The sequence below is a fragment of the Urocitellus parryii genome, chromosome 4 (genome assembly GCF_045843805.1).
Source record: "Urocitellus parryii isolate mUroPar1 chromosome 4, mUroPar1.hap1, whole genome shotgun sequence".
NCBI lineage: Eukaryota > Metazoa > Chordata > Mammalia > Rodentia > Sciuridae > Urocitellus > Urocitellus parryii.
In genome coordinates this window covers 140,017,781-140,041,703 of record NC_135534.1, presented here as the reverse complement: position 1 = coordinate 140,041,703, position 23,923 = coordinate 140,017,781, and the positions used below count along the sequence as shown (strand labels likewise).

At 37.8% G+C, this 23,923-nt stretch overlaps 1 protein-coding gene across 1 annotated transcript; it reads right to left on the bottom strand.

Annotated features, from left to right (window-relative positions):
• Window positions 1–382: 382 nt before the first annotated feature.
• On the bottom strand, window positions 383–12,401 carry C4H9orf57 (chromosome 4 C9orf57 homolog). Its single transcript, XM_077797030.1, has 2 exons — window positions 12,290–12,401; window positions 383–507 (listed from the first exon to the last, which is right to left on the bottom strand). The coding sequence occupies exons 1-2, from the start codon at window positions 12,399–12,401 to the stop codon at window positions 383–385; spliced, it is 237 nt and encodes a 78-aa protein (XP_077653156.1).
• Window positions 12,402–23,923: the final 11,522 nt, after the last annotated feature.

Here is a 23,923-nt window from a genome sequence, read left to right as displayed (position 1 = left end):
TAGTACAATTAATTTGTAAATGTATTTTACAGTCTAGGAATATTTAGGGAAATAAACTAACTAGAGATGATGTGCATAGTTGGACTTGGAAAATAACATTTTCATCTCTTTGTAGCCTTGATATGACCTTTGGCAGGAAGAGAAATTAAGCAGAAGGAAGAGAGGAGGGAGATGGTGTTGAAAGGGATGTTTCTGAGATGAGTGGGAGGTGGTGGGGGAGGAGTTGGGCACATCAAATGCCAAAATCCATTTCGGATCATAAGCTGGGTGACCTGTAAAGATTGACATTTTTAAAGGATCTTCAACTGATGGTAGACGCCATCTTTGAAAAACCAGTCAGGCTTGGAGTCTGATCAGTCAAGGTTGGGTAAGGGCCACTTCCTCAGAAATTACACATAGAACGAGAGCAGCAGTGAGTAGAGTGAATTTCATAAGCAAGTACCGTTCTCTGGAAGCATTGGGCCGAGCTCTCCGTGCAGCCTTTAATTGAATACCATTGAATGCCACCTAAAGGAGAGAAGAGTAGAGACAGTGGAATATCTTGAGATGTACGATTTTGCTTGTCTCAGATGCTTCAGCTAACTAACATATTAGAAATACATAAATAAAGCAAAACAAAACAAAAATACTAGGTTTATCAAGATATACAAATCTAGTGTCCACAGTACTGGGAACAGTTCATTTTGTCATCTGGTCTTTCAATACCTTCACTTAAACTATTTTAGTTGGGTACATTGCAATACCCAGGCCTTGAAATTGTCAAACAAAACGGCTTTCCAACTCAGATTATAAAAGCCGTGTAATTGCTATTGACTGTATAGAAATTTCTGAAGTGTTAGCTGTTCGGAAGCTTGCTGATAATCATTTCCCAGTTTTACTCAGGTCATGAGTTATTTACAGGGCTGGATCCACAGAAAGATAGGTAGATGTGTGTTTTTCAGAAAAGGAGGCTTATTCATTTTAAAAAAAAATTTTTTATTATTAGTTGTTCAAAACTTTACAAAGCTCTTGATATATCATATTTCATACATTTGATTCAAGCGGATTATGAACTCCCATTATTACCCTGTATACATATTGCAGATTCACATCGGTTACACATCCACTTTTTTACATGCTGCCATACTAGTGTATGTTGTATCCTGCTGCCTTTCCTATCCTCTACTATCCCCCCTCCCTTCCCCTCCCCTCCCATCTTCTCTCTCTACCCCATCTACTATAATTCATTTCTCTCTCTTGTTTTTTTTCCCCTTTCCCCTCACTTCCTCTTATATGTAATTTTGTATAACAACTAGGGTCTCCTTCCTTCACCATGCAATTTCCCTTCTCTCTCTCTTTCCCTCCCCTCTCTCGTCCCTGTTTAGTGATGATCTTCTCATGCTCTTCCCTCCCTATTCTTAGTTGCTCTCCTTATATCAAAGATGACATTTGGCATTTGTTTTTTAGGGATTGGCTAGCTTCACTTAGCATAATCTGCTCTAGTGCCATCCATTTCCCTGAAAATTCCATGATTTTGTCTTTTTTAGTGCTTCGTAATACTCCATTGTGTATAAATGCCACATTTTTTTTATCCATTCATCTATTGAAGGGCATCTAGGTTGGTTCCACAGTCTAGCTATTGTGAATTGTGCTGCTATGAACATCGATGTAGCAGTATCCCTATAGTATGCTTTTTTAAGGTCTTCAGGGAATAGTCTGAGAAGGGCAATAGCTGGGTCAAATGGTGGTTCTATTCCCAGCTTTCCCAGGAATCTCCATACTGCTTTCCAAATTGGCCTCACCAATTTGCAGTCCCACCAGTAATGTACAAGTGTACCCTTTTCCCCACATCCTCGCCAGCACTTGTTGTTGTTTGACTTCATAATGGCTGCCAATCTTACTGGAGTGAGATGGTATCTTAGGGTGGTTTTGATTTGAATTTCTCTGACTGCTAGAGATGGTAAGCATTTTTGTATGTACTTGTTGATTGATTGTATGTCCTCCTCTGAGAAGTGTCTGTTCAGGTCCTTGGCCCATTTGTTGATTGGGTTATTTGTTATCTTATTGTCTAATTTTTTGAGTTCTTTGTATACTCTGGATATTAGGGCTCTATCTGAAGTGTGAGGAGTAAAAATTTGTTCCCATGATGTAGGCTCCCTATTTACCTCTCTTATTGTTTCTCTTGCTGAGAAAAAACTTTTTAGTTTGAGTAAGTCCCATTTGTTGATTCTTGTTATTAACTCTTGTGCTATGGGTGTCCTATTAAGGAATTTGGAGCCCGACCCCATAATATGTAGATCAGAGCCAACTTTTTCTTCTATCAGACGCAGAGTCTCTGATTTGATATCAAGCTCCTTGATCCATTTTGAGTTAACTTTTGTGCATGGCAAGAGAAGGGGATTCAGTTTCATTTTGTTGCATATGGATTTCCAGTTTTCCCAGCACCATTTGTTGAATATGCTATCCTTCCTCCATTGCATGCTTTTAGCCCCTTTATCAAATATAAGATAGTTGTAACTTTGTGGATTAGTCTCTGTGTCCTCTATTCTGTACCATTGGTCCACCCTCCTGTTTTGGTACCAGTACCATGCTGTTTTTGTTACTATAGCTCTCTAGTATAGTTTGAAATCTGGTATCGCTATGCCACCTGATTCACACTTCCTGCTTAGAGTTGCTTTTGCTATTCTGGGTCTTTTATTTTTCCATATGAATTTCATGATTGCTTTATCTATTTCTGCAAGAAATGCCACTGGAATTTTGATTGGCATTGCATTAAACCTATAGAGAACTTTTGGTAATATAGCCATTTTGATGATGTTAGTTCTGCCTATCCATGAACAGGGTATATTTTTCCATCTTCTAAGATCTTCTTCTTCTATTTCTCTCTTTAGGGTTCTGTAGTTTTCATTGTATAACTCTTTCACCTCTTTTGTTAGATTGATTCCCAAGTATCTTATTTTCTTTGAGGATATTGTGAATGGAGTGGTTTTCCTCATTTCCATTTCAGAAGTTTTGTTGCTGATATACAGGAATGCCTTTGATTTATGCGTGTTGATTTTATATCCTGCCACTTTTCTGAATTCATTTATTAGTTCTAGCAGGTTTTTTTAGACCCTTTTGGGTCTGTTAAATATATTATCATGTCATCCGCAAATAGTGATAATTTAAGTTCTTCTTTTTCTATTTTTATGCCTTTTTTTTTTTAAAGAGAGAGTGAGAGGGACAGAGAGAGAGAGAGAATTTTAACATTTATTCATTTTTTCTTAGTTCTCGGCGGACACAACATCTTTGTTGTTGGTATGTGGTGCTGCTGAGGATCGAACCCGGGCTGCACGCATGCTAGGCGAGCGCGCTACCGCTTGAGCCACATCCACAGCCCCTATTTTTATGCCTTTAATTTCTTTTGTCTGTCTAATTGCCCTGGCCAGTGTTTCGAGAACTATATTGAATAGAAGTGGTGAGAGAGGGCATCCCTGTCTTGTTCCAGATTTTAGAGGGAATGCCTTCAATTTTTCTCCATTCAGAATGATGCTAGCCTGAGGCTTAGCATAGATAGCTTTTACAATGTTGAGGTAAGTTCCTGTTATCCCTAGTTTTTCTAATGTTTTGAACATAAAGGGATTCTGTACTTTGTCGAATGCTTTTTCTGCATCTATCGAGATGATCATATGGTTCTTATCTTTAAGTCTATTGATGTGGTGAATAACATTTATTGATTTCTGTATATTGAACCATCCTTGCATCCTAGGGATGAATCCTACTTGATCATGGTGCACAGTTTTTTTGATGTATTTTTGTATCCGATTCGCCAGAATTTTATTGAGGATTTTTGCATCTAGGTTCATTGGAGATATTGGTCTGTAGTTTTCTTTCTTTGAAGTGTCTTTGTCTGGTTTCGGAATCAGGGTGATGTTGGCCCCATAGAATGAATTTGGAAGAGCTCCTTCTTTTTCTATTTCCTAAAATAGCTTGAAAAGTATTGGTATTAATTCTTCTTTAAAGGTTTTGTAAAACTCTGCTGTATACCCATCCGGTCCTGGGCTTTTCTTGGTTGGTAGTCTTTTGATGGCTTCTTCTATTTCATCCATTGATATTGGTCTGTTCAAATTGTGTGTATCCTCCTGACTCAGTCTGGGCAAATCATATGATTTAAGAAATTTATCGATGTCTTCACTATCTTCTATTTTATTGGAATATAGGGTTTCAAAATAATTTCTAATTGTCTTCTGTATTTCTGTAGCATCTGTTGTGATATTACCTTTTTCAACCCATATGTTAGTAATTTGAGTTCTCTCTCTTCTTCTCTTCATTAGCATGGCTAAGGGTCTGTTGATCTTATTTATTTTTTTGAAGAACCAACTTTTAGTTTTGTCAATTTTTTCAATAGTTTCTTTTGTTTCAATTTCGTTGATTTCCGCTCTGATTTTAATTATTTCTTGCCTTCTGCTACATTTGCTGTTGTTTTGCTCTTCCTTTTCTAGGGCTTTGAGATGAAGTGTGAGCTCATTTATTTGTTGGTTTTTTCTTTTTTTGAGGAATGACCTCCAGGCGATGAATTTCCCTCTTAAAACTGCTTTCATTGTGTCCCATAGATTCCGATATGTTGTGTCTCTATTTCCATTTATCTCTAAGAATTATTTGATTTCCTCCTTTATGTCTTCTGTATCCCATTGATCATTCAGTAACATATTGTTCATTTTCCATTCCATGTAGGATTTTTCCTTCATTCTTTTATCATTGATTTCCAGTTTCATTCCATTATGATCAGATAAAATGCATGGTATTATCTCCACCCATTTTATTTACTGAGGGTTGCCCTATGGCATAATATATGGTCTATTTTTGAGAAGGATCCATGTGCTACTGAGAAAAAAGTATATCCACTTGATGATGGTTGATATATTCTATATATGTCAGTTAAGTCTAGGTTATTGATTGTGATATTGAGTTCTATAGTTTCTTTATTCAACTTTTGTTTGGAGGATCTGTCCAATGGTGAGAGAGGTATGTTGAAGTCACCCATAATTATTGTGTTGTGGTCTATTTGATTCTTGAACTTGAGGAGAGTTTGTTTTATGAACGTTGCAGCACCCTTATTTGGTGCATAAATATTGATCATTGTTATGTCTTGTTGGTGAATGGTTCCTTTTATCAGTATATAATGTCCTTCCTTAACCCTTTTGATTAACTTAGTCTTTTTGTTTTTTTTTTTTGGTGGTGCTGGGGTTTGAACCCAGGGTCTTGTGCATGCTAGGCAAGCACTTTACCAACTGAGCTATATCCCCAGCCCTTAACTTAGTCTTGAAGTCGATTTTATTCGATATGAGGGTGGCCACCCCTGCTTGCTTACGAGGACCGTGTGTGTGGTATATTTTTTCGCAACCTTTCACCTTCAGCCTGTGTATGTCTTTTCCAATCAGATGAGTCTCCTGAAGGCAGCATATTGTCAGATTTTTTTTTTTAATCCATGTTACCAGTCTATGTCGCTTTATTGGAGGGTTTAAGCCATTAACGTTTAGAGTTACTATTGATATATGGTTTGTACTTCCAGCCATGTTTGATTATTTATCTCTCTCTTTTTTTTAATTTGGTTTGTTTCTGCATGATTAGCTTTCCCCCTGCCCTCTGGCTTTCCTGAGGTACTTCCCACTGTTGGTTTTGGTTATTGTTTTTTATTTCTTCCTCGTGTAGTGTTTTGCTCAAGATGACTAGCAATGCTGGTTTTCTGGCTGCAAATTCTTTTAACTTTTGTTTATCATGAAAGATTTTTATTTTGTTGTTGTACCTGAAGCTTAATTTTGCTGGATACAAAATTCTTGGTTGGCATCCATTGTCTTTCAATGTTTGAAATACGTTGTTCCAGGATCTTCTCGCTTTCAGCTTCTGTAATGAAGAATCCATTGTTAACCTTATTGGTTTACCCCTGAATGTAATCTGCCTCCTTTCTCTTGTAGCTTTTAATATTTTCTCTTTGTTCTGTATATTGGATATCTTCATAACAATGTGTCTTGGCGTTGGTCTACTGTGATTTTGTATGCTCGGTGTCCTGTATGCATCTACAATTTGTACATCCGTTTCCTTTTTTATTTCTGGAAAGTTTTCTATAATTATTTCATTCAGCACATTGCTCATTCCCTTGCTTTGAACCTCTATACCTTCCTCTATCCCGAAGACTCTTAAGTTTGTTTTTTTTATGTTATCCCATATCTCTTGGATGTTTTTCTTGTGATTTTTTACCAGCCTCTCTGAGTTGGCTAGACTCTTTTCAAGAAGATATATTTTGTCTTCATTATCTGACGTTCTGGCTTCTACTTGCTCTACTCTATTAGTAATACTCTCATTTGAGTTTTTAATTTGGTTTATAGTTTCCTTCATTTCTAGAATTATTGTTTTTTTATAATCTCTATCTCTTGATAAAGATGCTTATTTGCTTCTTTTATCTGTTTATGTAATTCATTTGCAATGTGTTCTTTCATTGCTTGAATTCGCTGTCTCATATTCTCTTTAAGATTTCATTCCATCTGTCTAAGGTATCCCTTGAGTTCTTTATTTGACCATTTTTCTCATGCCTCTAGGTCCTCCTGAATATTTAGGCTGCCTGCATTGTTTGTACTCCTTTTCTTCCTTGCTTTTTCATGCTGCTCATGTTACTTCTTGTTCTGTTTGACTGTGAGCTACTGTTTACTCCTATAAATTTATTTGATGCTTGGGCGGAAAGGTATTAGAAGGGAAGGGAAGAAGTCACTAAAGAGAATGAGAGTAAACAGGTAGAATTCAAGGAAGGGGGAATAAGGAAATTGAAAAGAAATGAAAAGACAAAAGAAAAAAAATAGAAAATAAAAAAGAAAACAAAATTTAATAAAAATAAAAAATAAAAAAATAATAAAAAAATATTTAAAAAAATTAAAAAATAAAAAAATTTAAAAAATAAAAAAATGAAAATGAAAAAAAACCCAAATAAAAAGAATTAATAAATGCAGTCTTAGAGTTTGATTAACTTTTCCATTAGATGGAGCTGTGCCCACCGGGCTAAGCTTCTCCTCTCAATACGCAGGAACCAATCACTGTGCAGCAGCTCCTCCTCCCCAACTGGGCGGGTTTCCAATCCTGAGAGCCTAAGGCCTTTACTGGTGTCTAGTTACTTCCCCACTTTTCCTCAAGCCAGGCCCCACTCACTGGTGATGCTCACCACAATACTGGCTACACGCCAGGTCTGCTGCTCCCGGGAGCCCTATTTTCTTGAACGACTGGGCACACTCTCCCTGTTTGCCATTCCCTCAGATCCTAAATTTGTGGAGCTTGGGGCTGAGAACACTCAGCGTATTTTGCTTGCCCTCCGGTAGCCACGCCCCCGGTAGCTGGTGCAAGTTGTCAGTGCTGGTGGGAGCAGTAGCCGGGGGTCCCGAGCCACGGGTCCCGTGCCACTCCTGATTCCCTCCGTGTGACTATCACACTCACAGGAGAGCTGGGAGGGGCCCTTGAGGTTTCCCTGCTGTGTGGAGAGGGAAGGCTAGGGGGTTACACACCTGTCGCCGCCAGTTTCAATGAAGTTATCTCCTCCGCCGCAGTCTGGTGATGTCAGTTCTCTGCCATAGTGGTATCTCTTGCAAATGGCGACAGTTTGTTCCCTTTGCCGGGTGACCAATGCAACGGGTGGGTCCTGACTGGCTCTCCCAAGCCCTGTCTCAATCCTGTGGCCACTGCCTATGAAGGCTCGGTTGGTATTAACCTCCGCAGGTTCAGAAGGGGCCGACCAGTTGAGTCACAGCGGTTTGTCTGGGAGACGCAGGCAAACGGGAGCTTGAATTCAGCCCATCCGGGCTCGATGTGTGTTTTGAGAGGCACAGATTGTTCGCCCCAGATCCACGTCAGCTCAGAATTGCCTAGTGATCCTGAGCAAACAGCATTTAGACGGTTTAAAACTCCCTATGCCCGTGCAGCTGAAGAGGTCAGAGACTTGATCTCTCCGTGCCCGCCGCCATGTTGGATCTCCAGGAGGCTTATTCATGACCCCACTAATTTTCTTCCCCCCTGGTTAAAGAAGTGATGAACATTCTCTGTAGAAAGGGCTGTGGATCAATCCTTTAATACATGACCCTTTGGGGGACATTCAAAATCCACACTAGCAACTCTCCTCCATAACAAATAATTAACTGCCCCAAATGTTGATAATGCCAAAGTTGAGAAACCTTGTTAATAAAACTATCAAAAATTAAAATTTTAGATTTGTTTGTTTCATATCAGTTTGGAATGGCAAAATTTCCAGGTTAGGAAACTCTTCTTCCCATGATATTTTAGTCACTCTAGGTCTTTGACCCACCACAGTTATCACTGATGTTTTGCTCTGTAAACTTCTGGGCTCTTTCTTATGCATAGAGTCCTTTCCTATTGGGATGTCAGTCAGATTAGATGACTCTGTCCATGTTCAGGAATCGAAGAGCAATGCCTGAGAACCAATCTCCTTCTCCCAGTTTTACCCAGTTCATGGGATATTTACAGGGCTGGAACCACAGCAGGATTATGTAGAAGTGTGTTTCTCAGTAAAGGAGGCTTTTCATGACCCCACTAATTTTCTTCCCCTCTAGTTAAAGAAGTGATGAACATTCTCTGTGGAAAATATGAAGAATGAACAAAAGTGCAAAGCACAAGGGACCTTGGTATTGTGCCCTGTCAATAATGATGGGGCTCTGACTAACGTGGAGCTGAGAGAGGGGAGGTAGGCTATCAAGTGTGAACAGAGTGTGATAACCCTTTTAATTGCAAATCCCCTCCAGATGTGACCCATGATTCTTTTCCTTTCTCTCAACTAGTTTGACCTCCTCTAATGTTTGTTCTTCCTTTCCAATTTCTGGAGGTGGGGCCAGGTGGGACAGTGTTAGGTCATTGGTGGGGGGGTTCACTGAAGGGGATATTGGGACCTTAGCCCATTGATTTTTTTTTTTTTTTTGCTTCCTGGCCACCATGAGGTAAATGGCTTCCCCTGTCATGTTCTCCAACTAAGAAATTGGAGAAATGTAGAGTTTCGCTTTGTTGATTTGTATTTATATGTAGTATTCTGTATGTACTACTGTTTTACAACTGATCCCCCCCCCCAATCCCCCAGCTGTCTGCAGTGTTTTCGGTATCATGTTAAAAACAGATCTAGTTCATTCTAAGCATTCAATTGCTTGAACACAACATAGTTCAACAGCTTGTTGTAGGTGAGCCTTCAGGCCAATTCCTCTGCTTTGCTGTTAAACACAATGCTGTAATGATAACCTTGATGCATATAAATATTTCTCTGCAGCAGATACCAAGAAAAATAATTGCTTTGAAGAGGGCTATGCTCATTTAAAATTTTACTTTATTTTTTAAAATTTTTTAAAGTTGTCAGTGGACCTTTATTTATTCATATGCAATGCTGAGAATCAAACCTAGTGCCTCACACATGCTAGGCAAGCCCTCTACCACTGAGCCATGGACCACAGCCCATCATCTAACATTTTAATAAAAATTTGCAAATTATCTAAAAAAAGGTGTAACCAATCTAAATTGCCATTAGAAATGTCTGAAACTTCCCATCTCTCCACACTATTATGAAACCTTAATATAATACATTTTTGTATTTAACAATTTGATGGATTAAAAATATTACATATATTTCTGTAATTTGCCTTGTCTTGATTTTTACCAACAAGTTTGAGCATTATTTTTGCTTTTAGGCATATTTATACTTTCTCCTCTAGGAATTGCCTTCATATTTTCTTTAACAATTTTTTTTCCTGATAGTTGGTATTTTTTAAAATTGGTTTTCTAGAAATTCTTCATTCTGGATAAATGTTAATATATTTTTTTTCTGTTATCTATGTTACAACTATTTCTACCCATTTTATTCCTTATGTTTTACACATTGGAGTTTTTAAAATAAATTTAAACATTTTTATATATTTAAATTTATCTATCATTTCCTTATAAATTTTGGGATTGGGATGTTAAGGAGACCGTCTCTTTTTCAAACTCAATATATGTGTCCTCTCACATTTTCTTCTAGTTTTAAGTCATGTGAATTTTTATGCTTAATTTTATTATTTATTTATTTTTGTGGTGCTGGGGAGGGAACTCAGGGCCTCACATATTCTAGGCAAGTGCTCTGCCACTGAGCTATGTCCCCAGTCCTTTCTTTAGGTTTAACTTTTTAGTCCAGGTGGACCAGGTCAGATTCACTGGCATGTAGTTTGTGAAGTGGCTCAGGGCCCCATGTTTACAAGGGTTCTGTAAATTAACTATTATTTTTTTTAACGTGAATAGTTTAAATGAGGCCATATAGAAATTTATCAGTGCTCCAGACTCATACATCATGCACTTAAATCTTGGCTACAACACTCATTAGCTGTGTAACTTTGTACAAGTTATTTAATCTGTGACTCAGCTTTCTCATCTTTAAAATGGCAATAGTGATAGCCATGTCCAGCAGATGTCAGTGTATTGCTGGTGAACGTTTGTTGTTATAAGGGTTTTCTCTTATAACTTTTTTTTTTTGTGTGTGTGTGTTTGTGTTTGTGTGTTGCTGGGGATTGAACCCAGGACCTTGTGCATGCGAGGCAAGCACTCTACCAACTGAACTATATCCACAGCTCTCCCTTATAACTCTAATATGTGTATATCAAATGCCCAGACTTTTCTTTACTGCCAAAAATACATGCTGGAAAAAGATAGCCTTTTTACTATATTGGGCTGGGAAAACTGGATATACATAAGTAGAAGAATTAGATCCCTGTCTCTCACTCTGCATAAAAGTCAGATCAAGATGGATCAAAGACCTAGGAATTAGACCAGAAACCTTGCATCTGCCAGAAGAAAACACAGGGTAAACAGTTTATCATATAGGTGCAAGCACCAACTTTCTCAACAAGACACCTACAATGCAAGAAATAAAATTGAGAATCAATAAGTGGGATGCTGAAAGCTTTTAAAAAGCTTTTGCACAGCAAAAAAAAAAAAATGTGAAGAAAGCCAACAGAATGGGAGAAATTCTTTGCCAAGGAATTAATATCCAGAATATAGAAGAACTTAAGAAACTCAATGCCCAAAAAAGTAAAATCCAAAAACAAACAACAACAGCAAACTAAAACTCCATTCAAAAAATGGGAAGGACTAAATAGAAATTTCTCAAAAGGAAGAAACACAAATGCCCAACAAACGTGAATAACTGTTCAAAATCTTTAGCAATTAGGGAAATACAAATCAAAACTACACTAATATTTCATCTCACTTCAGTCAGAATGGCAATAACACAATAATAATAATTAAGAACACAGATAATAATAAATGCTGGTGAGGATGTGGAGAAAAAGGTACACTCATACATTGTTGGTAGAGCTACAAATTGGTACAGCCATTCTGGAAAGCAGTGTGGAGATTCTTCAAAAAGCTAAGAATGGGACTACCATAAGACCCAGCTATCCCACTTTTTGCTATTTATTCAAAAGAACTAAAATCAGCACACTATAATTGTACAACCACTTCAATGCTTATAACAGCACAATTCACAGCAATCAAATTATGGAATCAGTCCATATGCCAGTAAATAGATGAATTGTTCAAGAAAATGTGGTATAGATACACAAAGGAGCTTACTCAGCCACCAAGAATGAAATAATGGCATTTGCCAGATGAAAATGGAGAACATCATGCTAAGTGAAATAAGCCTGACTCAGAAAATCGAGAGTCGACTATTTTCTCTCATATGGTAGAAACTAGAATAAAATAAGATAAAGAAGGCAGCGGAGGCAGGGATCAGATAGCATACAGACATAGAGAAGATCAGTGGCATAGAAGAAGGAGAACAAGAGGGAGGGAGGAGGGATGGGAACGGGAAAGAAATATGGAGTGAATCCATAAATAAATCCTGCTTTATTTATTTATTTAAAAAATATTTATTTTTTAGTTGTTGATGGACACAATATCTTTATTTATTTATTTTTATGTGGTGCTGAGGATCGAACCCAGGGCACGTGCTAGGCCAAGTGCTCTGCTGCTGAGCTACAACCCCAGCCTGTGTTATATGTATTTATAAATATACCAGAGGGAATTTCATCTATATGTATATGTAGAAAGTACCAATTAAAAACCATGGAGCAAAAGGAACAGAGGAAGGAGAATAGGGGAAGGGAAGTGAGGAAAAGGAGACCACAGGGAATGGGGAAAGAAATCAAATTCCTTGCATGTATGATTTTGTCAAAATGAACCCAACTACTATGTATAATTATAATGTTCTAACAAAAATATAAAAAAAATTTAAAATGAAAAAAAAAAAAAAACAAAGACTTACCTTTAATGTGAATCTTTTTTAAACAATACTGACCAGGTTTTGTTCTGCAGGTTCCAAAGTCCAAAAGACATCCATGGAAGGGGACTGAGAGATTGCATGATTTACAAATCATACTTCCCTCAAGCTGGATTCCAGAGATGAAAAAACAACGGGAAAATAGTGCTGGGTACCAGAGAGAAAAGATAGATGGGGTGGGGGGAAGGAGGAAGAAGAAAAAATGAAGAAGAGATTTTCAACTTTAAAAAGTAAGCAATATTAAACTTTTTTTTTTCAAAAACTCACATAAATTAAAATCATTTTGATATTCTAACAGGGGAAAAATTAAAGCATATGGTACATAAATGATTGAAAGCACCCTGAACTGATAGTAATCAGAAATGAGAACTAGCGTTTTAAATGACTTAGTTAAATTTTATTCATTAAATAATTTAGTGCTTCATTAAATCAAACCAAAGTTATTTCACCAGAGAATTTCAGCTGCATACTTGCTGTTAGGACTTCATTTCAATGCCTAAGGTAGCATATAGTACATAATGGGTTCTTCATGAATATTTATTACTTGATTAAAGTTTACTTATTGGTTATCTTCAATACTCAGATTCAGTGGCTCAAATATGTTATTCATTTTGTTATGTAGATTGAGTTCTGAGATTCTTGGTCTTAGGAAACACAAGTAAGATTGTAAAGGTGTTATCTAGAATATTGGTTTTCAAATTCCAATAGGCATCAGATTTATTTAAATGATTAAAATGAACAGATTCCCAAGGACCCCACATACCTGAGTTAGAATCCATGAAAAAGGGCCCTGGAATTTGTATTTTGTATATGCTAAAATAGCTGAGGGGATATGATTTGGTCATAGCTGTCTGGATTGTTATAGTATTGGAGAATCACTGGTTTTCAATTACAGGATTGAAACCCATGCAGAGATCCTTGGTCAGTGATGAAGAGTTCAGCACCATCATCAAAAATGGTTCAGAGGTTGGGGATGCAGCTCAGTTGGTAGAGTGCTTGTCTCACATGCATAGGGCCCTGGGTTTAATCCCCAACACTACCAAAACAAACAAACAAACAAACAAACAAAAACAAAAACAAAAAAACAAAAAACAAAACAAAACAACAACAACAAAAGAAAACCCTAAAACCAAACCAAACCAAACCAAAAAAACAACTCAGCTTGTTAAAAGATTCTTCTGTAATTGAGCCAAAATTTGACCTAGTGTTCACAGTTTCCATCTTTTAAATATATAATGACCACCACCTATTCACTGATAATCCCCCCTGCCCCAAAAGAGTTTATTAGACATTTTGTACAAGGTATTTTATATCTCCTGTGGGAGACCATCCTTACATGTGACTGAGTCACACTGAGGCGCTCAGTCACAGAAATGTGGCAAAGCTTTCCCCACCCTTCTGGGTTCAAGGGTCAGTGTCTCGTGCGTGGGTGTGTCTTGCTACAGCCCCATGGGTGAAGCTGTGCTCACCTGTTCCTTTGTAATATAACCCCTTGCCCTGTTTAGGATAGAATCTTCTATGGAAGTGCCTTGTGTGTGTCCCCTTCTCTTACTCTGCCCTTGGGTGTGGCCTACCCAGGGGTCAGTCCACCTGCTGACAGTGGACATCATGAAGACAGACTCAGCCCCCTGAAACCTGACCCCTTGCCTCATTTGAATAGCTTCTCCTCAATAAAAGGGGTCAGTGCATGCTCTTGCTTTCTCTCTTTCTGCGGACCCTTAAGGTCAGAGGAGCCATCACTGCGACCCCAAAGAAAAAGGTATTTGTGTCTCTTGTGTGGTTATTTTTGTGCAGCCCAGTTAGCCCAGTTCAACTGGAGTGACCTCTGAGTCTTTTAGTAACGGGAACAATCTCCCGCTCCTATATTGGAGTTAACTTTTAATAGAAAACAGACCGATGAGAATTGTTAACTTCTGTTGATTACTCTTAGATTCAACCTCATCTAAGGGCACTAAAAATTTCACATTCTTTCTCTAGCTGATCATGACAAACTTTCAATCTTTAAACAATGATTGATAAACATTTTTTTTAAATGGAGTTTATGCTAAGGAGTCTGCTAAGCAATTTACATGCATTAGCACAATCATTCACCCAACTTCAATACCTTTTCACCAGGTATCATAGTTTCTCTCATTTCATATAAGAGAAAACTGAGGTCTTAATGGTTTGCTGAAGTAGCAGAGACAGAGGGTTTGTTGAAATCCAAGCCTTTTTTGGCAAGTTCATGGTATCCCTAAAATTGCCAATCTTTTTTAACCCAGGGGTGCTTAACCACTGAGCCACATCCCCAGTCCCCTCACCCCCACCCCCCCTTGTTTTGAGGCAAGGTCTCAGTTGCTTAGGTCCTCATAAGTTGCTGGGAGGGAGGCTTTGAATCTTTTTGAGCTTCCTGCCTCAGCTTCCCAACTGCTGGGATTACAGACATGTGCCATCATACCTGGCAAAAATATTGACTCCCTCCTTTTATTCCCTTTGTTCTGGTTGGGGATAGTACTCAGGATCTCTTATATGCTAGACAACAGTTCTGCCAATGAGCTATTCCTCAGCCTGCCCTCCTTTTATGTGTTCCAGACCTGATCAACCTCTTCCTGATGGAGACCTTGGCTCCTCCTGGATTAGGGTCTATTGATTACCAGATCACTGGCCTGGCTGTTTCTTCAAATCACCCAAATGAGTTTTCTTCTGGATTTATGATCACTCAATCTCACAACTTGCCCTTAGAGATCCACCACATAATTTAGACCTTTGGTACTAGGAGGCCCCAAGATGGAGTGCTCACACAATACTTAAACCACCCCCTGCCCGGCTCCTTGCCTGAGGCCCCTGAACTGTTTCTGGATGAGACCTGTTCCAGGTTAATCCCTTCCTCTCAAACTGTCCCACCTTCTGATTTCCCATTCCGAAGGTCCATAGCCTTTTTCCTCCTAAAACCTTGATTCTGATATCCTTCATTGCAAATGAAGATGATACCTTGACTGCCAGCCCTTTTTGGTGACTGTAATTTTGCAGCTACTTGAATACTTACAAATATGTTCTCAGATTCCCTTTTTCTTTCTTCCAGTCTCCTTTTGTCTAAAAATTTACTGTAGATTTTATTAACTACATGGCAGGTTCCAATTTGGAACCTAAGATTAATGCTTTAGATTAGATGTAAGATGAATGCTTTCCTTACATGAATAATTCTGATGTATGCTATTCTATGTATGACTTTATTAGTGGAGGAATATCCAACATTTTGTGTGTGTATGTGTGTGTGTGTGTGTGTGTGTGTGTGTAGCTATTATAAGTCATATGTAAATGTTATATATATATATATATATGTATATGTATATATACATATATAGTCATATACAAGTCACAAATATATAGTTTTTCCAAAATGTGTTATAAATCATGATGATGGTGACCTTTTTAAATTCTCTTCATTTCATGGTCAGTGTTGAGAAGCAGAAGTTAAGTACTAACAACAAAATTTCTCTTTATGCTGAATTTTCTTCTTTTGTTCTCACATCTTCGTTTTTGTCCAGCAAAATTAATGCAATCCCCCGAATTCATTTTTCATGATATCCAAGGTACAGAAGATGTTTTCTTGTGATTTTTCACCTATTTGATGTTTTCAACTATTTTCTTGTGAGTTTTCACTGCCTCTCTTTAGACAGAGCTTTTCCTCTTGTGTTGGAGGCTAGCTGGCTTCCCATATTTATGTTATATGCCAAGCATAGGGGGCATTTGAATTGCTGACCCCAGTATTTGGTACCAAATGTCTCCAAGTCTCAAAATTAGGTTTTATTTATTCTGGGGTATCTTTCAGATTCCTTCTACTGAAGTGTGGTCTCAATACCAGCAGCTTCAGTCACGTTTGAAAACTTGTTGGAGATGCAGAATCTTGGGACCTCAGGCTTTCCCTGAGACCTACTGAATCTAACCCTCTCCATGTTGATAAGCTGGCCAGGTGACTCCTCCGTACATCGTGCTGTAGAAGCCAGCTTCTTTTGCTCCTTCCTCTTTCTTCTTCTAAGGAACTCTGTTTAACTCTAGGTGCAGTAAGAGAACATCTGTGCTCCTTGCCCTCTTACCACTGTACTGAGAGGGAGGAGGATCTCATGTGGTGCTGGATCTTCTTTGTTTGGAGACATTACCTTTCTGAACACCCACCTAGTTTGAGGCACTTTAGGAATTCTGTAAAAGGAATAAAAAAATTCCCTGGAACTCCTTCAGTGGTTTTTATAAATGAAGGAATGTTGGAGTCTGTGGAAATGAGCACTTCGAAGAGGAAAAGTGCTTGGAGGCCCTGGCTTTGCTTTGTTTTTTTGTTCCAATTAGTTCTCTCACTTTCCTGTATTTATACCAGCCGAGTTTGGTATGTATTTTCTAACTTAGCAATAACTATAATCATCTGTGATACTCTACCAACTCAATTTCCTCCTCTATAAAATGGGAAAAACAGCTGTCATGAGGATTACGTGAATTCATACAAATTAAATGTTTAGGATAGAACCCGAAATACAATAAGTGATCAATAAATTTTAGCTCCCATTATTATTAGTTGAGTGCTTACTTAGGCCTTGTTATAAGAATGCAGAAGTTAACAGGGTCTTTTACGAGGCAGAAGATGGTTAACCCAAGAGTAGGTTTGGAAGAAGCAGCAAGAGAAGATGTTCCTAACATTAGTATTTTTCAAATCACCTCATCTGAGGCTACCTTCCACTTAGTCATATTATAGTTCTGCTATTTATTTTCTTTTAAGAAAATTTTTTTTGGAAGTTGTAGATGGACAGAATGCCTTTATTTATTTTTATGTGGTGCTAAGGATCGAACCCAGTGCCTCACACATGCTAGGCAAGCGCTCTGCCACTGAGCTACAGCCCCAGCCCTAGTTCTGCTATTTCTTATGTAATTTCTTAATAACTTACCACTCAAAAGGCAGAATGAGATGAGAACACGAACAAGGACCATCCTTCTCATTCTTAGATTTGTAGCCAAAAGGAAGATGGAAGGAAAGACACGTCCCACCAATAAACCTCTCCTGGGGAAGTAATATAGTCACACATTTATGTCAGCAATTTTAAAAAGGGAAACAACTGGCAAGGTTTCATTCATTTCACTGAGAATGTATACGTACATTTATTTTGTGAAGGAGGAAAAATAAACCACTTATCTTTGTAAAAAGTATTCACCACAAAACTTCTAATTCCAGAATATTTTAAGTTTAAATATCTTCTTATTATCAAAGGCCACATTCTCCTTTCATTGTCTCCTTGAATTTCTATTGTTTAATACAAAAATATGAAGCAAGATAGATGATGTTCTAGGAAAATATTCATTTAAGCTTCTTCACAAATTAATGCTTTCATCACAAAAAGCCATATGTATAAGGAAAAAAAATCATCATAATCACGATAGTTAACAATAGTTAATATAAGGGGAAAGAAATTGTTGGATTGGCTAAAATACAGCACTTCAGTTTTTCACAACTTACCGATCTTCTTTGTAAAGGTCTTGTGGGAGTTTTATTGGCCTGAACCTCTTTAAAAAGTTGACAACAAGTAAAGTCTCTGACACAATGAAGTCTGTTATAACTGAAATCAACAGCTAGTGCCTGATCCACAAAGTTCCAAATGGTTTAACAGTAAGTATTGCCCAGGTAGACAGACAGGAGGACTTTTCTCTTGAGCACTCCTCACTCATGAAATAACTAATAAGGCTAAGGCAGCCTACAAACTGTAAATTTGGATAAAGATTTCACTGTGCTGCAGATTAGTCCAGATATACATAGTCATGTGGGCTTACTGTCTATTAGGTAAACTACTTGGTCTTGATTTTCTTTTTCTCTTGATGCTGGGGATTTAATCCTCATGCATGATGATCTGTGTTCTATCACTAAGCTAGTCCCCAAACTATGGTTTTGATTTAAAAAAAAATCATATAATCCTTGATACATATAAAAAGTACTTTGATTTTAAAATAACGTTTATTTCTTTTCTTTTTTTTTTTTTGAGGATTTTTCTATATTGATCATTGCCTGGTCAGTTTCTGCTAGCCTATTTTGAATGCTATGTGAGATCATGGTTTCCTGAAAGTTCTTGATGGTTGTTGGCATCAGCTGTCATATAGACAAGATCAGGAATTTATTCCAGTCTTTCTAATCTTACCTTGTTTGTGCCTATCTTTCCAAAAATTCAAAGCATGTTGCTCATTTTCTTGAATCTATACTCACTTTAATAACGTTTATTTCTAAATTAATGTACAATTCAAAATGAATACATTTTCTTTTCATTTTTCTTACTAGAGTTTTGTAGTTATGTACAGTAGTTGGGTTCACTCTGACAAACTCATACATGCATGGAATTTGACTTCAGTTCGCAATACCCCCATTTTCCCTTCTTCCTCTCCCCAATTCTCTTCCTCTACACTGCTAGACTCCTTTTTTACTCATCTATTTATATTTGATTGATCATTTAAATTTATACATAAAAATGAAATTCCCTGTGGTATATTTATATAGCCACATAACATGACTTTTGGTTTTTGGTACTGGGGATTGAACTCAGGGGCACTTGAACATTGAGCCACATCCCCAGCCCTATTTTCTATCTTTTATTTAGTGAGAGGGTCTCACTGAGTTGCTTAGTGCCTTGCTTTTGTTGAAGCTGGCTTTGAACTCACAATCCTCCTGTCTCAGCCTCCCTCGAGAGCCTCTGGGATTACAGGTATGTGCCACCATACCTGGCACATAACATGAATTTTTTTTAAAAAAAATTTTTTTAGTTGTCAATGGACCTTTATTTTATTTATTTATATGCAGTGCTGAGAATCGAACCCAGGGCCTCACAGGTGCTAAGCAAGTGCTCTACCACTGAGCCACAACCTCAGCCCATATAACATGATTTTTAAAGAATTTGTTCTGCATTGCCTCCCCTCACCCATTCCTCCACTTTGCGTCTCTGTCTCTATCTCCTTATTCTACATTACTGACCTTCCCTTTATCTTTATGTTATCCTATCCTTCCCTCCTTCTGTCCTTTATTTTATTCTAGTGTCTACATATGAAAGAAAATATTTAACCTTTGAGTTTTTGAATCTGGCATATTTCATTTAACATGATGTTCTCCATTTCCAACCATTTATCAGCAACTTCCATAATTTCATTCTTCCTTGTGACTCAGTAAAACTCCATTTTGCATATATACACCATTCATCTATTGATGGGCATTTGGCTTGATTCCGTAATTTAGCTTTTGTGAATTGTGCTGCTGTAAACCTTAAAGGGGCTGCATCATTATAGTATATGCTGCTTTTACAAAATTAATATATTTTCTTAGAACATATTGAAAATATTAGGAATATTAAAATCTTCTTGACCACATTCCCACTAAGCCTGTTGTCTTCTTCCAAAATAACCACGATATTGGCATGTTGGATTTCTTTCTTTATAAAAATATTTTCCTATAGTTTATTCAAGAGCATCCTTTTTAAAAATTCTGTGTATTTTCATATACACTGTAACATGAAAATATTTATAATATTGTTTTTATTTTACTTTTGTAAAAATAGTGTCTATTCTCTTTTGCTTTGTATTTCACTAAAAATTTTGAAAATATTTCTGTCACTCTTTCAAATTGCTTCATATTTCCACTGATTTCACTCTAATAAAGAAGGAGATAAAAGCAGTATACCCTTGCAGATATTATTTCCTAAAAATTTGAGGTGTATTTTACACTTGCAAATATGTGCATTTTTACCCCTCAGAACACTTCCATCAACTTTGGGATTTTCTCATGCTCCTTCTCAAGTCAGTCCTCTTTCCAGGGGTAGCTGCTATTCTACTTGTGTTACTATTATTTAGTGTCACCTGTTCTTGAACTCCATATGTCCTATGGACTCACACAGTATATGCTCATTTTGTTGGTACATTATTTTGTACAAACAAAATGCTCTTCCTAGAGCGTTTCACATGGAAAGGTCCATCCCTAAACTCCAAGACACCCAGTGGTCACTTTCAGGACCCTACCACTCCATGTTTCCTTCCTTCCTTCCTTCCTTCCTTCCTTCCTTCCTTCCTTCCTTCCTTCCTTCCTTCCTTCCTTCCTACTTTCCTTCCTTCTTTCTTTTTTGGTACTGAGGATTAAACTCTGAGGTACATTATCATTGAGCCACATCCCCAGCCCTTTTTATTTTTCATTTTGAAAAAGGGTCTTGATAAGTTGCTGAGGACCTCGACCTCACTAAGTTGCTGAGGCTGGCCTCAACCTTGCAATCCTCTTGCCTCAGCCTCCTAATTCCCTGGGATCACAGGTGTACACCACCACACCTGGTTCCACGTTGTTTCTTTTGCTTTCTAAAACATATATAGTGTATATATATGTGTGTATACACACACACATACACACACTCACACACACACACATATATAATGTAAAAAATAGTTTATTCTTATAGGAAAGTAAATATAGATAATATATGTAACCCTATGAGTAATACCTAAGAGTTTATATTTACATGAACATAAGTTTGTTGATTGACTAATTAGGTAATATCACCTTCATTCAGGGAAGTAAATTTCTAACAGGGGCTGATTAGGGCCAAAGACAAGCTTATAATGAAAATATTTACAAAAAAGGAAAACTTGAAGAAGGAGTAGAAGAGAAAGAAACATTAATTGAAGGCTTGTTATGGTTTAGACACTGTGATAAGCACCAGAGATTTAGAAATGAGTATACCACACTGTAGCTGTAAATTGACATCACTTCTCTAGAAACAGTTTGCCAGGATGTATCAAAATTGGTCATAGAAGCAGGTCACAGTGGTGTACAACTGTGATCCCAGCCACTTGGGGGGTTGAGGCAAGAGAATCACAGTTGGGCAACTTAGGGAGACCCTGTCTCAAAATAAACAATAAAAAGGGATGGGGACGCAGCTGAGAGGCAAATCCCTGGGTTCAACTCTCAGTGCAAAACAAACAACAAACACAAAACAAATATCAAAACATTTATACAAGGTTAAAGTCTCTGTTCAATAAGTCATATGAATTTATTCAAACACTAATTAAAACCTAGTGTGAACACCCAAATACAAGGAAATCACTAAGCAAATTAGAGTTAAGTCCATATGGTTGGAAGATGTTCTAGTAGCTCAGTCAAGAAACGATAAAGGTTACAACGATAAAGGAAGCAGGGGCAGAAGGATGACAAAGAGGAAACGGATGAGAGGTGCCAAGGACAAAATACTTAACCTTAAAGGTCCTTGTGCGAGGGAGCAGTTTAGTGTTAATCTCCACCTATCGTCTTCACTTAACATACTTTGTAAGAATTATCTGTAGGATTTCTCTCTCACCAGACTCTTAACTCTTTGAAGAAATTCCATCTTAGCATCTCCAGCATCCTGAAGGATGCCTGGCATAGTACAGGTATTTGCCAAATAAATGGGATATTTCTGATGGAAGGAAGATGGGGGGTGGTCCGAGAGGAGGATTCCAGAGTAATATGGGGATGACAGTATGAGAAGGAGGTGACATTGAGAAAGGAGGATGGGCACTAGATTGGGTTGACTCTCCTTGGCTAGTGCAGGCTGCCCTCCCAGGTAGGTTTTAAGGACTGAGGAAATGAGCAGACTCTAGTTCTTCTATGGGCTCCTGTGTTGGTTTGCTGTGTCCTAAGATAGTTCTCTCTTAGGAGTAGGAGAGAAGCAGCTGGTCTCTAGGATGTGACTTTCCTAATGAAATCCTGAAACCCTTGCTAGCTCAAGGTTGAGTTTTCAAGAGTTGGAGAGGCTGGAGCACCTTAGGAGAGGCCTCTCTCTCAGGGCATCAGGCCACCCCGCCTTCCTGAATGCTCATCTCTGAGATTATAAAGATCTTTGGCAATCTTAATCATTCACTCCTTTATCCTCTTTAATAAGGGTTCGGAATCATAGTATTCTTTTTTTTTTTTTCTTTTTGTGGTGCTGGAATTTGAACTCAGGGCCTTGTGCATGTGAGGCAAGCACTCTACCAACTGAGCTATATCCCCAGGCTTGGATTATAGTATTCTGTGATTCATCTGCTCATAGTGAGGAATTCTGACATCACAGCTAGGTGAGATGTCCGATTCACCTAGTAGAGGAGTTGGCATTTTGTAACCTAGGAACCTTGCTTTCTCATTCCTAGCAAGAGTGAGTCTGCATATACATGTACTGCTGGTCACCGTGGACACCCAGGTGCCACAGTGTAGAGTTCCCCTTAGTGTCACATTGTGGAAACTCTCCTCTGTTTTCTTATGGATATTGTGATAGAGAAAAGTATGAAGGGATGTAATTTAATTTTATGTCCCAGAGGGTAAGAGCAGAGTTCAAAAGCCCTTTAAGACTTATTGAAAGGGAGTGATTTACGTGTGGAATAATTGTTATTTTATTCTCTGCCTACTAATGCTGAGTTATATGGCTTTGAAGCTAGAAAATATTGCCAACAACCTGATTGTATCTAGACCCCAAAAATTCTCTTTCTAGATTTTTGCTGCTGTGGCCTGTCCATAGTACAGGGGACTGAACACAGGGATGCTGTACCACTGAGTTGCATCCTAACCTGTTTTATTTTTTATTTGGAGGAAGGATCTCCCTACCTTGCTCAGACTGACCTTGAGCTTACAATCCTCCTGGTTCAGCTTCCTGAGTTGCTGGGATTATAGGCAAGTGCCACCATGTCTAGCTCTTTTTCTAGTTTTGGTGTGAAAGCCTACCATATTTTACTGAGTGTGGTGATACACACCTGTAGGAGTAGGAGGATCACAAGTTCAGGATCATCTTGGCAATTTTGTGAGACCCTGTCTCTGCATTAAAAAAAAATAAGTAAAAAGAGCTGGGGATGTAGCTCAGTGGTAGTGCACCCCTGGGTTTAATACCCATTACTGAAAAAAAGAAAAGAAAAAAAAAGTCTACTGTATCTTACAGGTGACTTTGATTTTCTAACTTAGACTGAAGTCCTCAGTTCATCATTTCTCAACCCCTAATCCTTTGAGATGCTTTGAAAAAAAATGTTGAATGGGCAGGTAAACTTGGAAAAAGCAGAATATGATATCCACTAATGGAAAACTTAATTGTACTTTGGAATATTAAAATATCTAGCTGGGCATGGTAGCACATGCCTGTAATTCCAGTGATTTGGGAGGCTGAGGCAGGAGGATCACAATTCTGAGGACAGCTTCATCCACTTAACCAGACCTTGTCTCAACATAATACTATAGCAAGAGCTAGGGGGGTGGCTCAGTGATAGAGTACTTAATTAGCATGCAGGGTCCTGGGTTTGATCCCTAGCACTGGTAGGAGAGGAGAGAAAAAGAACAAGTTTTGATCCAAATAGTGTCCCAGTAATAACCATAATCATCATAATGATGATGGTAGCTTGCAATTATTTCTCATTTCATACTTTACGAAGCATGTTTGGTTCTATAATTGTTTTTTAATAAGCCTTCTGATATTAGGAATAAAAAGGATTTTTATTCCCATTGAAGTAAATCAGGTCCAGAGATTAGAAAATTTTCACAAATATGACACAATGAGTCAATGGTAGCTCTCAGATGAAAAGCTAACAAAATATTCTTATTCTTTCCAATGCTACCTTCTAAAATTTACATAAAGAGTCTGAACT